The sequence below is a fragment of the Cricetulus griseus genome, assembly GCF_003668045.3.
Source record: "Cricetulus griseus strain 17A/GY chromosome 1 unlocalized genomic scaffold, alternate assembly CriGri-PICRH-1.0 chr1_0, whole genome shotgun sequence".
NCBI classification, from domain to species: Eukaryota; Metazoa; Chordata; class Mammalia; order Rodentia; family Cricetidae; genus Cricetulus; species Cricetulus griseus.
Genome location: NW_023276806.1, coordinates 168,397,785 through 168,414,342, shown reverse-complemented (window position 1 = coordinate 168,414,342; position 16,558 = coordinate 168,397,785). Strand labels below are relative to the sequence as shown.

At 35.8% G+C, this 16,558-nt stretch overlaps 1 protein-coding gene across 1 annotated transcript in view; it reads left to right on the top strand.

Moving 5' to 3' along the window:
• Lrriq1 (leucine rich repeats and IQ motif containing 1) overlaps positions 1-16,558 on the top strand; it is a 149,002-nt gene that overhangs the window by 33,883 nt on the left and 98,561 nt on the right. The window contains exons 11-14 of the mRNA XM_035451376.1: positions 3,526-3,719; positions 5,692-5,819; positions 13,741-13,814; positions 15,819-15,912. Coding sequence (XP_035307267.1) covers positions 3,526-3,719; positions 5,692-5,819; positions 13,741-13,814; positions 15,819-15,912 — 490 coding nt within the window. The remainder of the gene's footprint in view (positions 1-3,525; positions 3,720-5,691; positions 5,820-13,740; positions 13,815-15,818; positions 15,913-16,558) is intronic.

The window sequence follows — 16,558 nt, the reverse complement described above, 5'->3', positions numbered from 1 at the left end:
AGACAGGGTTTCTTTGTGTAGCTTTGGAGCCTATCCTGGCTCGCTCTGGAGACGAGACTGGCCTCGAACACACAGAGATCACATATTCCCTTTTCTATTCTCCTGTTTCCTATTATCTTTTATTCTGCTTTAAAGAAAAACATATTTTATTCATGTAAATTTATGAATAACTTTGGTAAATTAGAAAAATTTTATCACTTAAATATTCCTTTTCATCTCTTGTAGTGTTTTCTATCTTAGTCATTGCATCTGGTATATTCAAATCAGCTTTCTTTTTGATCTAGGGGACCATTGTACACTCTGAAGCAAATATTGAATGCTTCTCAGCAATAGTTTTATTTTGTTGGTTATATATTAATATTGAGAGTATGTAAAAGGAAACATTTCATTTACTTATCTAAAATTTAAGGAATAAAGATTTGGAAGTTATAAAGGTTTCTGTGTGTTAGCTTTCTTTTCTAAACAAATTGATATGGTGAAATGTGAGCCATTGTTCATATATTTTTAGCTCTAAAAGTCTCAAGTAACTGAAGGCAGCTTTTATATTTTCATAAGACTTCAGACCTATAAAGGTTCTCAACAATGATGGAAATTTAATCACGTACGTAGTGTACAGTGATCACTCGCAATGTTTGGTAGTCCAGTCTTCTTAAGCATTCATCATTTATCTCTGTTTGAAACCTTTGGTTATTACTCAAATACCCAAGTCGCTATTTATGGATTAACATATTTAGTGAGCATTAATTTTCTATATAGCATAATAAAATTACCAAATTATGTGAAATTCACAGGATGCAAATTACATAAGTAAAAATTAATTAAAGTTTAGGTTTGCATTCTACATTTGAATATCATCTTCCCTCTTCATCAGAATTCCCCTGTCAGAACCAACAATCAGGGACTTCTTTCTGTTTTTGTGTTGTATTTGCTATGTTGCCTTCTCTTTGTTCCTTCAAACTCTTCTTTTTATGCCAACCAAGATACCAACATCCCCAAAATCTCTGGTCCCCTTAAGTCTAAATGAACAGGATTAGTCTTTATTGAAGATTTATTGACCTTCCTAAGCTCTAGTGATCACTAGCCTGCTCTTTTCTTCTATGAAAGCAACATTTTAGTGTCCACATATGGGTGATAACATGGTATGTGTCATCCTATGTCTAGTTACTTTACCTTACATGACCTCCTCTAACTGCTTCATATTTTGAATTTTATAGTTTTTATGGATGAATAATAATCCTATTTTTTATTATTATGGTACTGTGTGTTTCCTTTGTCTATTCATCTGCCCACCAATATCTTGGTTGATTCTCTTGTTTGACTAATACAGTGGTACAGATATGTCTTACAGATACTTCTTCCATGGGTTGGTTACATTTCCTTTACATATACAACTAGAAACAGATCAGTTGAGTCTTGAGATTATAGCTTTGTGTATTATTCTCTATATGGCTGTACAAATAGATATTCCTAACAATGCTGTCTGAGGGTATCTTTTCACCTTCATCAGTTCTTTAACATTTTTAATTTAAAATTAAAATTTATCTGTAATTTTACCTTGGATAAAATGCTACCTCATTGTGATTTTGATGCCTGCTTCCCTAAAGACTAGTGATATTGAAAATTTCTTTTTTGCATAGAAGTCCACTAATTGCATCTTTTTTTGAGAAACTCTTGTGTAGAACATGCAAACCTTTTCTGTTGCTTTCCCTTTTAATTGATTTGATTAAACATGTTTTTGGATCCAACATTTTCATTGTGTTTCCTAATTTCTCTTTTAGAATTTCTCATTTATATCAGAGTTATTTTCCAATGTGGGTGAATGTTCTGTGTGCGATACATCCTTTCACACTGAGTTTTCTTAGAAACATTGTTTTGAATTTTCTGGGGGAATGTATCAATTTCTTTGGTCTCTATTGATAGGCAGTTATTGTTTTCCTGCGGTGGTATCACACTGTCTCTCCTCCATGCTTCTCAGTTGTCTGTGTTGACAGTGTGCTTTTGTAGATACATCATTTTACCCCCCCCCCTTTTTTTGTTTTTTCGAGACAGGGTTTCTCTGTGTAGCTTTGGAGCCTATCCTGGCACTGGCTCTGGAGACCAGGCTGATCCTCCTGCCTCTGCCTCCCGAGTGCTGGGATTAAAGACTGTGCCACCACTGCATGGCTTTACCCTTTTTTTCCTGTTGTTAACAATGTTACCTGCAGGTGTATCTTAGGGTGTTTCTTTGTTGTGCTTGTGTTGCCTTGTCCCAGCTGGGCACAGCAGTGTCATTTCTATCATGTTCCAGTGTTTCTCAGAGCTGTGTGCTGTGTACATGCAGCAGTGCTGTGGGGAAGGACACACATAATGGTGGGGGAATTTAGTCTCACACGGAGCTTATGCTGCACCAAAAGTTTCCTTATTTTGAAAAGACTTTTCTAGGTTCAAATTAGATTGGACTGTGATGTTCAGTTCATTTTCTTCTCTTCCTCATAGGGCTACCAGGAACAGTCTACTCCATATCTCCTGTTTCATTGGCACTGTGCCCAGTAGTCTTCCCCAAATAGTCTCTGAACAGCAGCTCTTGAGTCTAGTTGTTTTTAAAGATATATTTTTGGTTGCGTGTGTGTGTGTGTGTGTGTGTGTGTGTGTGTGTGTGTGTGTGTGTGTGTGTGTACAAGTGCATGCACACATGTGTGCGCACATGCACCAGTAGAGGCCAAAGAAGGTGTCAGTTCCTGTGGAGCTGGACTTCAGGTGTGAGCCACCAGATTAACTGGTGCTCAAATTAGGTTCAAATTAGATTGGACTGTGATGATAATGCTATTAATATCTCTACCATGCAAGTTTCCAATGGTACATTTCTGCCAAAGCAATGACCTCTTCTCACTTTTTTAAACTGTGCCTGACTTTATCCATGGTGTGTAATTTATTGTAAATAAAAATACCCTTTGTAATTTAAAGGCATATGCCATTAGTATTTTACTGTTTATCACACAATTCTAATTGCATTTTCCCCTGATACTCCCATCTATTCTTTTGTTTTTTCTGCTGTCTGAAAAAGAAGCTGATGCCTGAAACTTTGTGTTTCACTCATTTATCTCGTCTTGGAGGATGCTTGAAAAAGTTAAAAAAAATGGTTTTATCACTCTGATTTCAAATAAAATTCTCATAGAAATTGGCAGTTTTCCTTGTTTCATTGTTTGAAAATTCTCATTTCCCAATGTATGCATTAAATATTCCTTTCAGTTTTTAATTTATAAATAACAAAATAGATAAACACTGCATTTCCAAGACTAGGAATAATGTTGCATGTCCATAGTCCTGGCAATTGAGAGGGTATGGTAGGAAGTTCAAGAGATCAATGCTAACATGAACTATATCACAAATCTCAGGCCAGTGTGAGTTTATAGGGAAAAATGTATTACAAAACATACAAGTGTAGGTATAGATGGGACTTTTATCTCCAAATGCCAGTTTGCATGATATGATGTCTCAAGAAGAATGTATAATACCAGTGTAATATTAGAAAAACTTATCTTCCAGGTGGCTTAGAATCTTTGAAATGCCTTCAACAACTAACTGTGGACCATAATCAGTTAATTAGCACTAAAGGCCTTTGTGAAGTACCAACCATCATATACCTGGATTGTTCACATAATCATCTTACTGATGTTGATGGCATCGGAAATTGTGGATTGCTCCAAATAGTAAAGTTGCAGGGAAATTACCTAAGAGAGGTAAATTATTTAAAACAACTATGTCTGTAACTAATGCAGTGTCTTTCTTTTAATTGATGTATCTACCATACATGTTGAAAGCAACTTATAATTTGAATATTATTTCTTTAGTTTTTAATTAATCAACTAAATGCTATTTCCAAGTATTTCTTTCTACCTTTTAGCTTTTCATAGGATATATTATTACACAGAATAATGAGATTCGTTAGGATTTTTCCATGCATGGCATAATATATTTTGACCATATTTTCAAAACATATTACCTTCTCTTGTTTACTTTCAGTTATTTCCCTTTTGAACTTGGTGCCCTCTTATATATTCTCTTTCATACCTGTGTGGGGAGAGAGAGGGAAAGAGAAGAGAGAGAGAGAAGCTCAATGAGTTTCATGAGGACTATAAACAGGAGTATGGCTAGGGAAATTTTTTTCAGAAGCCTGCAAATCCCACTATTACCTACATAGAAATATTCAGAGAATGGTAGGGCTCCATGGGACATTTCCCATTCCATGACTAGGCGTTGACAAGCCTAACCTTGAGGGAGATTTTGCACACCATCAGAGCAAGAATGTAATAGCCATGTCATGCCCTGAAGACAGGGTTCCAAAGGCTCCACCACTTTCCCTCCAGTCCCAGCATTGTTTTGCTCCTTTTGGAAAGGAAACTGTAGAAATCCCATTTATGGCATGGCATTCACCACTAATTTATTCTCCTTACTTTGATCAGTCATGAGTCTCTACAGTCACCACAGTAAAACCAAGCTTCTTTAAAATTGACTGCAGCATTATGATAATTAGCTTTGTTATTGAGAAGACATTTTTGAAAGGCACACCTTGTTTGGTGAAAAAAATAGCACCGTTGTCTTCCCCATTAGAGCTTATGAATTTCCCATCCATGGGGTTTCTGCCAGGTTTACCAGGCAGGGATTTTCTACTGTGGAGGAGTCATCAACTTCAATCAGAAAGTAGTTGTTTACTCTAATAACAGACTGGCCACTATTGAACTACTGGGTTCATATCCCTTGTCTGTGAGTGTTGTTGAACACAGGTGCACAACTGAGTATTGGATGGATGACAGTTCTCTCCAAGAAGCCTGTATAGTATTTTGCTACAGTCTCAAGGCTAGACAGCAAAGAAGGTTTTGATCCAGTTTCAGTTTGATTTCTTTATGTCATACAACCAAGGCAGGGGGAGTCTTTGTCAATAGGATTTTAACTAGATAGTTCTGGTGGGCAATCAAGAACAGTGGCAACTGCCCATAGTTTTTAGGGCCAACATCATGTAGAGCCCTCCTGGAACTAGGATTTTCATTTAATAACATTTAGCTTCTGGGAGCAACTTTATCTACCTACACAGGGTGCCATAAGAAAAAACTCATTTTGTTTTTTATTGTATTTCCTTATTATTTTCCATACATGTATACTGTTTTCTGCCCCTTGGCCCCATGCAGTTCCCAGGCCATTCCCTTGCTGCTATCCTTCCTCAGGGTTAACCCTTTCTAACCCCAGCATCTTGCCTTTTTTGCTTGTATCCTCATATTCCACTGCCCTCTCTTAAATATTTTCCCTGCTCAGAGTCCCCTTTGCATTATTTTATACTTTTATCCATTTAGGAAAAACCCTATCTGCTTACGGTGTCTTGTAAATAGAGTTTGAGATAAGATTTTCTGAATACTAAACTATAGCCTATCATAATATTTCTGTTTCACTGAGGTCCATAAGTTGAACCACATTTATCCATTATTGAGATTAAATTGCACTTTGTCATGAGACTTCTTTTGTAAAGGCTATCAAAAATAATAAAATTAATTAGTAGGCATTTTATTCATCCCAAACGACTCAATAATATACTTTGAGTTATGGTTTATTGCTTACAAGAATGTATATCTTTTAAGCTTTGGTAGAAGCTGTACTTTTAAATTTGGTTACAAAATAGTTTGCTTGTTAACAGAAGTAACAAAATATATTTAATTGTAGCCTCCATCCTTAAACAATCATGTTCTGCTTAGAGAATTGCATTTGGATGACAACAGCATCTTAAACATGGAAGTATTTTCTTCATGTTGGCTGCCTTTACTACAAGAGCTTAGTATCTCTCAAAACAGGTAAGAATATATTTTATTTTAGGATAGTTATTTACAATTGCTCTGTGTTGTACATAAAATAGAAAAAATGAGATTCTTTTTTGCAATTAAATCAGGATGCATCAATATAAATCAGTACATAAGATACAAATATAACTATTTAGAGTTTTAAAAACTGAAATAACTGGCTTACTAGATGCTTTAGTAAAATTTTATCAGAATAGTCTCTTCATCTTGTTTCTTCTAAAAATATATTTGTAGAAACTTCTCAGGATAGGTTTGTTTATGTTTATAGAGAATTAGTTTTGGAAAACACAGAATATAGGAAATTCCATTCAGAGGGATGCCTCACTCTTTCAAATGGTATTTATTAAGTTATAAAACAAGGTTTTTAAATCTTCTTTCAACTTGCTTGCTTTTGGAATTGTTAAAATGGGTTTAAATTTGAATTCCATATGAACATAAAGTAATAGTTAAAATATCTTAACATTAATATGAAATGAGTAGCTGCATGAAAAGACACACTAGAGACAATCAAACATCTGGCTCATTGAACAAAATTATTAGTCAAATCAAAATAACACTACAATAAGTGTAATTCTTTCTGTGCTTAATATTTCATTGAAACCTGTTCATTCTAGTATGTTTAATTTATTAACCACAGGTATGTGGAGTAAGGTGATTGGACCACCTATAACTAGAAATCACTCCTTTGAGTTACAAGATGTTTAAAAAATAAGTGAGAAAGGACAACTGTGTGTATGTTTATAAATAATACAAAAACAATCTCTAATCTTTGCCAAGGAGTGATCATATTTTGAGCATGTTTGTGTCAAATGATTTAACACAAGTATTTGAGTTAGTATTTGAGAATTAAAAACTGAATATACATTTTGAAGTACCCTTAAATTGTTTTACACATATCTAAATTATGAAAGCTGACTTTATTTAGCAAGACATTATTTAGATTTGAAGTAAGCTCCTTCAAGTGAAACCACATATACTTTGGACCTGCATGACTACATAGGATCATTTTATAACAAGTATGATCTCAAAATGAATTGATCAGTTATGTCTTAGACACATGTAGGAAACCATGCATGAACAGGCACAACACACATATTTGACAGAAGTAGCTCTCAAACCACATTTCTAATGCTAGAAAACATTTAAATTAAGAAAACCATAAAAGAAAAATGTCCTTAGTTCTCTGAATACTTTAAGCCTACAATGAAATATCCTTTTCTTTCAAAGTTAAAATTATTACAGGTGACAATTTTAAATGACAAAGCTTTGGCTTTGTCATTCTCTATTGATAGCCATATATCAAAGTGTTGAAAGTAAATTATTCGCCTAGACCAATTTGATTCTGAGAATTGATAATGATAATTGGAATACTAACCCCTGGTGATCATTATTTGTAATTTTGTTTACTTAGATGTAACATTTGAATACTGAGGTGGGGGTTGTTACTTTGAGAGCTATAACATTGAGTGGCATATGTTGCAGCCTTTAAAAACTTGTTAGAGATAGAAAAATTAGCCTGCATGGCACCTAGATTTTATAAAAATCACTATGCATGTATATATAGCATTGGTAGTAGAGAAAAAACTGTTCAGGGATGACCGGGGCAGGGAGATATGTAAATGTGGAAGTATGTTCTTAGGAAACTATTTATAATGACTATCCAGCAATTATATATTATGTATAATTTTTATTACATACACCACATTGAACTTTTATAATACTATCACCTATTTAAATGTATTTTTGCACTATCAAATCCTTTGTGCATGCTGTTAGTAAAGCCAGAGATCTGAAAGCACACAAAGAAAGGGAATTATTTCCTAGTGGCATAATGTTTAAATAAACTCAAAGCTTAGTTCATTCGTTTGTTTGTTTGTTTGTTTTACTCAGCAGATCTAGTTCTTTAATTATGATCCATGTCACAGTGTTCTGTCCATGAAGTGTGTGCAGAGCCACATAACTGATGATAAAACTAAGATAGGCCAGTTCAGGTTTGTGGTTTGAATCTGTGACATTCCAGTCACTTGGCATTAAGCAGGTCTTGTTATTGTCTGAGACTTAACTTCTTCCCAAGTGTCAAAGAACTGCTGCTGCCTACCTTCTGATACCAAATTTTAGCTATCATCCACATAGGGATATGTGAATCCACTTCAGAAATCTATGAACTGAAAATGCAGACATTCAAATGCACTTGTACAGACATCATTGGGGTGTATAATTAGGATACTTTTACATTGTATGGATTTTCTTTGATTTTTGGTAACTATTACCCTCACAAGGAAGAGATTATGTATCCACATACTTTCTTCCCAAGCAAATGGAATACATATAGAGAGCAGTACTTGGTGAATATTGTTTGGAATACTTGTTTCATCCAGTCTTCTGTTTTAAATTTTCATTAGGACATGTGACTGGTTTAAGTTTGACTCAGAGGAGTTCTAACTGGAAGACTCTTTGGCTATATAAACTGTTCTCCTTCCACTGATACCCTAAGTGGAGGCAGAGTGGAAACTTACCCATTGGGTGCTCAATGTACAAATCTTTGCTTTTTTTCCCGTCTTTGAAATTTATATCTTTTAATGCCCAGGGCTAATGTGACAAGGTCAAGTCGTATTAGGTTTTCACTAATGTCCCTTTGTCTTTCTGGTTTGAATTTTCTTAGAAAAAAATATTCATGAAATGTCAGTGAAGAAAAAAAACCTTATAAATGTTTGAGAAAAGAAAACCTATGATCAGATTTCTACCATCACAATGAATAGTCATAAAGATGCAAAAATAGCTGTTTACTTAAGATTTCAAAACAGGACAATTTACAAATCATAATTTTAAAAGAATGCCTATATGAAAAGATAAAATGTAGTATTACAAAGATATTTGAGCATAGCAGAATTTAGTTAATTAAATTGATTTTTAAAGAAAGTCATATTGTCTTTAAACTCTAAATGAAATTGGTCAATTTTTCTTAATGTTTTCAAATATATGTCACCATGTAGCACCGATGAGTACACAGAATATTCTGAAGAAAAGAGAGTAACATTATGAAAAGTGAAATAATTCATTAGCTATTGAATTTTAGTAGAAATACAAAGATTTACTATTAAAATATAGTGAAGTTACAAACGGCATTTTTTGTTAAGTACTCTTATGTTATCACCAGAAGAATTAAAATTATGCATCTTTAAAATCTTCAAGAACATGGTCAGGATGGAAACACTATAAGATAAAGACAAATGCAATAATTATCTCTCCACATGTTTTAATTTTGCACACCTCCCTCCTCCTTTCCTTCAACCACCCTCCTCTTCCCTGCTCTTTATTTGTGTATCCGCTCTTCTTCCTTTGCTTCCTGGCACATCAATGTGACATTTAAGCCAATCTACTCTTATGTTGCACAAAGAAGGGCTTGTAGTTCCACTTTTTTCATATTTTTTTTTAGTATTTTTTATTCTACACCCTGTCACCCATGAGACTCTTTTAAATAAGTGGTGGTGTACAGGATTAGAATGAATGGTTCTATTGTGCCTAGGAGTGACAACAGTGAAAGGCATTTTCTTCTAGCCTTATTATTTCGTATAGGTTTCATCAGTAGTATCTTCTTTCCCTCAACTAATGCAGAACAGGGTAGTACAAGGGAGGAGTCAAGATGCATACAAGGGTTAGTCTGTGCCAGACCCCGTGGTGCTTTGAGCCACAGTGCTGCTGTGTGGCCTCTGACCTTAGAGTAATAGTTATGATAGTTTTAAATGCATGCACATATGAGAGAGAGAGAGAGGAGAGACAGAGGGGGGAAGAGAAAAACAGAAATGACAGAGAGTTAATAGTATTAGACTCAACTCTTCTTTTTTTGTTTTTTTCTTTATTTATTAATCAATTTATTTTTTACATTCCAATTCCAGTTCCCACTCCCTCTTTCTCCTCCTGCTCCCTACCCCACTCCCCTGCTACCTCCTATCTGCTCCTCAGAGAGGGTAAGGCCTTTCCTAGGAAGTCTACTAAGTCTGTCACATCGTCTTGTTGAAGCAGGACCAAGGTACCTCTCCGCCCCTTCACCCCTGTTTCTAGGCTGGGCAAGGTATCTCTCTGTACAGAATAGGCTCCACTAAGTCAGTTTGTGCATTAGTGTTAGATCTTAGACCCACTGCCAGTGGTCTCATATATTGTCCCAGTCAGACCACTGTCACCAGTATTAAGGGAGCCTAGTTTGGTCTATGCAGGTTCCCCATATGTCAGACCTGTATTCCTATTCTTTCTAAGACCTTTACCATACAGAGATGTGGAATTTTGCTGAAGGCTTTATCAGCATCTAGTGAGATGATCATGTGTTTTTTTTTTTTCTTTCAGTTTGTTTATATGGTGGATTTTTGATGGATTTTTGAATCTCTGAGATGAATCCATCATGGTGGATGATTTTTCTGATGTGTTCTTGAATTCTGTTTACCAGTATTTTATTGAGTATTTTTGCATCTATGTTCATGAGGGAAATTGGTCTGTAATTCTCTTTTGTAGTTGTGTCTTTGTGTGGTTTGGGTATGATGGTAAATGTAGCCTCATAAAAAAAGTTTTGCAATGTTCCTTCTGTGTAAATTGTGTGGAATAATTTGAGGAATATTAGCATTAGATCTTCTTGGAACATCTGGTAAAATTCTGTACTGAGTTTGGTCCTGGGCCTGGGCCTTTTTTGGTTGGGAGACTATTGATACCATTGTTGAAAGTGGGGTGTTGAAATCTCCTACTGTTAGTGTGTGTGGCTTGATGGGTGATGTAAGCTTTAGTAATGATTCTTTTACAAATGCAGGAGCCCTTCTGTTTGGGTCATGGATGTTCAGAATGGAGATTTCCTCTTGATGTATTTTTTCTGTGATTAATATGAAATGCCTTTCTTTATTTTTTTTATTTATTTTAGTTTGAAGTCTATTTTATTAGATATTAGGATACCTACACCAGCTTGTTTCTTATGTGCATTTGATTGGAAAAATTTTTCCAAACCTTTACCGATGGGGGAAGTGCTTCTGTGTGTTTGTCTTACTGGATGATAAATAAAATATTATTTGGCCAATGAGGCAGCAAGTTAGGCAGGACTAGGAGTCAAAGAGGATTCTGGGAAACGTAGTAGAGAAGTGGTATTCCAGGCAGGAAGTGACATAGCAAGGAGACTCATATTTAAGAAAGGAGAAACAGGAAGTGTCCCTTTTCCCCTCGGCGCCTCCTCCAGTGGCGCAATGTGAGCCACCAGCAAGAGAGGGTGCCAGCACAAGGCATCCTCTATAAGTCTTATAAAATATATAGATTTATGATAATTAAGACTGAGCTAATAGATGAGAAATCCTAGTCATTGGCCAAGCAGCTTTGAACCTAATACAAGTCTCTCTGTGTATTAATTTGGGTCCTAAAATGGGAAGGTGGCTGGCATAAAGCACACATGTGATGGTAGGGCTCAGGGGCTTTTGGAGGAAAGATTTATTGTAACACTTTACTCTGAGGTAATGTTTGTCTGTGAGGTTGAGATGTGATTCTTGTATGCAGCAGAAGGATGGATTCTGTTTTCGTATCCAATCTGCTAGATTGTGTCTTTTTATAGGTGAATTAAGACCATTTATATTAATGGATATTAATGACTAGTGATTTTTAGTTCCTGTTATTTTTTATTTTGTTGGTGGAAATGACATTGTGTGTTCAATTCCCATCTTTGGGAATTGCTGCTGTAAGCTAATCTATTTTCTTTGTTCTTGTGGATATCGGTGATTTCCTTGGGTTGGCGTTTTCCTTGTAGTACAAGCAAAGTGATGAGCAAAGGAGTCCAGACCAGGCAGGTGAAACCCACAGAAACAGCTGACCTGAACAAGGGAGAGCTCTCGGTCCCCAGACTGATAGCTAGGAAAACCAGCATAGGACTGATCCAGACCCCATGAATGTGGGTGTCAGTGAGAAGACCTCAGAAATCTATGGGGCCCCTTATAGTAGATCAGTACTTATCCCTAAGCATAGGAATGGACTTGGGGAGTCCATTCCACATAGAGGGATACTCCCTGAGCCTAGACACACGGGATGGGCCTATGCCCTATCCCAAAAGATAGGACAGACTTGGAAGACACCCTATGGAAGGCCTCACATCCCTGGGGAGCAGAAAGTGTATGGGATAGGTAGGGTGTTAGCTGGGAGGGGGGGCAGGGGAGGAGGGGAAGGAGAGGGAATTGGAATTGACATGTAAAACACTCTTGTTTCTAATCCAAATAAAAAATTTAAAAAAAAAGAAAGTAAGGGGTTTTTTTTGTTTTTTTGGTTTTTTTGGTTTTTTCGAGACAGGGTTTCCCTGTGTAGCTTTAGAGCCTGTCCTAGTACTCGCTCTAGAGATTACGCTGGCCTTGAACTCACAGAAATCTTCCTGTCTCTGCCTCCCGTGTGCTGGGATTAAAGGCATGCGCCACCAATGCCCGTCGAAAGTGAGTTCTTAATTACCATTATAATATGGAAAATGAATAAAAGCAACTTTAAGTATCAATAATTTCACTATTACAATGTAGCACACAAAAATTATGAAAATAATTTATTTTAAATACTTCATTTTGACAAGGTTGAATCCATTCTATTACCATAGCATTTTATAAGAGTTTTCCTCTTGGATTTACTGTTCATATGTTAAGCATATTTCCAATTCTAAATGAAACACAGTACCACACTGGATATTTATATTGATAGTAACTCACTCTAGTCTAAAATAGTTTTCTTTAAAACAATGAGTCTCATCAGTTATTCTATTAAAAGTGAGTTTTAAAAATATTTCTATGTGTATACGCACACATGCATGCATGTATGCATCCATCCATACATACATACATGTAAAGAACCTGTTGTGTTTATGTTGTTTGTGTGTAGTATATGATTTCAAGGCTGACACTCTGCATTGCACAGTGAATGAATAAAGGGACTAAGCCCTGAGGGAGGCTAATTCTCCTCCCAGCACTCATTAGTTGCTCTAGATTTTTGTCTAGGAGTGTAACCCTGAAAATTTCCCCTTCCATGTTGAAGTGTCCATTGATATTGCTGTAGGAGAAAGTGTTTTGTGGCCAGTTCTGGCTCTCACAACATTCTGAACCCTGTTTAGGATTTTCCCTGAGCTGTAGACTCTCTAGAGGTGATACAGATGGATCCTTTGGAGCTGAGCTCTTCATAATTTATCATAACCAGTTGTGACTTGCACATACACACATGCACACATATATACCCCTGTGTGTATGTGTGTGTGTGTGTGTGTGTTTGTGTGTGTATAAAACAATAACAAAGAAAAATAGACTGTCAGTATGGCAGGAGACATTGGAGAAGTTTAAACTAGAGTAGCAGGGAGGGCTTGGAATAATGAATTTGAAGGGGAGTGCTGTCATTTCAATTACATTAAAAACATTTAAAAAATCATAGTAACCCCTCAGAAAAGTTGGTACCTTACAGATTTAGGTCATGTGTTTAAAGTAAGGAAGGAGAAACAAATAATGTAATTTTTGCATAACTAGATTTATAAATATGTAAATCCAAATAATACCCAGATAGCTACCCATTTTAAACTGAATAGCAAATATACATCAAAGCCCATGGTATTTGTGAATGAAATTAGCAATTCCATGGTAATTTCATTTTTAAATGAGTCAAAATCTCCCATTATTGTAATGTTCATGGTAAATTCTCTTTAAAAATGAACATCAATATTCCATAATAGGATTACTTACATACTTAGACTTATGCCTTTTTATAAATACTGTTACTCAATGTTTTAATTGTACTGCATTGTATTGTACAATTATAGATAATTTTATATAATGTATTATAATTATATGATTGCATTAGGTAAATGAGTTGTACTTGAAACAAAATAACAAGAATATACTTGTTAATTTTTTCAATATTTTTTATATTTTGTTTTCAGTTTAACAACAATTATACCACTGTTTCATTTTGTGTCTTTGAAAAAACTAGATGTCAGCAATAACTGTCTTTCTGGTAAGTGTGGAATTCTATTTGTTTCTTTATTTGAAATAATAGGTTTTTAATTTCTGCTTCAAAAGGAGTAAAGTGTTGTTCTGAATTCGTAAGCATTTGCATACATGAAGATGAGTAAAAAGGTTACTGCTAGCTTTTTTACTGCTGAACATTTGGCCATTAAAATGTTGTTAAAGCATTATGGATTGAACAAAGCCACTAAAATGTTTTTACATTTACTCTCCAGTCAGTCCCCTCCAAGTAGCAGCCACAATCATAATTTTCCACCATAAGCTATAAAAACCGTATATATTCTCCTGGACTTTAGTTGGATCTCTGAGGTAATTGGCCAGATCTCATGATGTTGGGTCTGAAATTCTAATGTCATCCCTAAAACGGTTGCAGAAGTTCTAGCATCAGGTTTTTAGACCTTTCTCCAGATGCTGGAAACCTGGAAACCTGGGATGTTTTGAGTCTTTTCAGCCGGCATAACACCCAACCCTTTGCCAAGGCCACGTGATGAATTCTCAAAAGACATCTCCAACATTCATGCACTTCTCAGTCCTTTCTCCCAATGTTCTAGCCTCATTTCTAGCAGTTTCCACTTTAATTAAGGAAAAAAGAATCTGTGTATGCCACTGTCATTTTAGATAAACAATAATGTTCTTCTAGACATAAAATTATTGAAATCATAGAACAATCAAAAGGACATATTGTGTGTTTCCCTTCTATCAGATCTAGACTTAAAATAATAATATGTGTGTCTGTGTCTTTGTGTGTGCACACAGAATACATGTGTAGTCAGTGTTGTAATTTTAAAAAGCTGCTCGAGAAAGACACCATGCAACCAAGTTAAAGTGGTGTTTGTTTGCTTTTTTTATTAAGAGAAAAGGATTATAAAAAGAAGGGGTGTTGCTGGTTATCCTATTCAGATACACCTTGGGGGAGGGGGTGAGAAGATGCAGCACCAATGACTCCAGCACTGGGAGTCAGTGAATAGCAGAGCATGATTCAGACAGACTCCTTTATTACAGAAGTTAGGCCTGCCTTTATACCCCTTCCCAAGGTCCTTTTGGCTCAGGCAGCTGACTCTGCTGCATTGTCCTTTCCTCATTGGTGTCTCGGGTCAGGTGTCTCTTTGTCAGCAGTAGAGGAAGGCTTGGCTCAGGGAGGAAGTGCCTGCCATTTCTACATATCCACTTTTTTTTTTTTTTGATGCGTCCTAGTGGGAGTGGGAAGCTTCTACTTCCTTGTCCCTGCCTCAGAGAGCATCCAACATGCCAGCCTACCCAAGCTGCAGTTTCTCCTACAAAAGGGAAGGGGGGAGACCGGCCTCCAGGGACAGGAGCAGCAGAAAGGAGAGGCAGAGAGGCAAAGGTGGGGGGGGGCAGAGGGAGGGAGAGAAAGAGAGGAGGATGGGAGGTCAGCAGGGCCCTTTTAAAAGGGAACATGGTGAATGTGCACAGGTGTGCTCTTAGTGGCAGCAGCTGAGGGTGCATCCTGTCAGAATGCCAAAGGCAGACCAGTACAGATGCTTGAATACTAACAGTCAGTGCTAGTTTTCTGTGGGAAATCAAGTCTATACACATTGCTCTGTAGAGTAGCCTAGATTTACCTATGAGCTTTACTGTTATGTGTCTGTTGATGTATTTAGCTTTAACACGTGTTGTATCCTGTTATATTTGGTGTCATATTATTGTTCTAAGTATAGCAGAACATTAAATCCATTACCTCATTTAGTCCTCACACATTGAGACAGTCTAAAACTGGATTGTAGAAATGAGTTGTCCAAGTTCACATAGTTGCTAAATGGTAGAAAACCTAATTTTACACTATTTTGTGTTCCACTCAGTACCCACTCTGTTCTGAAAGCTTGGGGATATTCAATGGGAAAAATTAAAATACTAAAATATCACTTAATTTTTAATTGGGAAATAGGTGATGCATTTATGACAGTTTTTGTTCAAATTATTCTTGCTACTTTGCTAATTTTCATTCATTTTTTTTTTTTTTTTTTTTTTTTAGATCTTTCAAGTGTCATGTGTTGGTTCAATGCGTGCTACTCTCTCCAAGAGCTTTGTCTCACTGGAAACCCAGTACTTCAGGAAATCAACTGGAGGTAAGGAAACAGTTTTTTAATCCACTAGTATCCTGTTTATCATTTTGTGAGACAAAATATGATATCAGTTTTCCTACAAAATTAAAGTTCCTTGAATAGCATGTTATCTTTGCATGCTAAAAAATTTTCTTGAATATAGATGAATTGATACAAATTTGCAAGTATGATTGTGATGCAAGCAGGTGATGAAAAGCCAAGTTGTTATGATATTAACTTAAATTTTGTTTTGACAGAGGAAACATTTTCCGTCAACTCCTTGTGAGTCCTTTTAATCATGTAACTTACTATTTCAGTTATTTCCTTCTGAAATTGGACTGATAAAGTGAAACTGGACTGGCATATTCCTTACTTGAAAACTGAGCCTGTCAAATTTCAGTTAGATCAATTGTTGTAATATACATTTTATTATCTATAAGAAGAGACCCATTTATCTAGAGGGTTTAAGATGAAGAAGTCTATAAAATATGGATTTGCTAATGAAAGGACTCAGGCAACTTTGATACAGTTTGTTTCGGTGAACTTTACATAACCCCATGGTACCAACAAAGGGATTAGTTATAGATTTTCCCAATTGGTTTCTTACTTTCATGTCAAGCCAGTGATAACATGCAAAAAACTGATGCACTGAAAAAAATCTCTTTTAAAA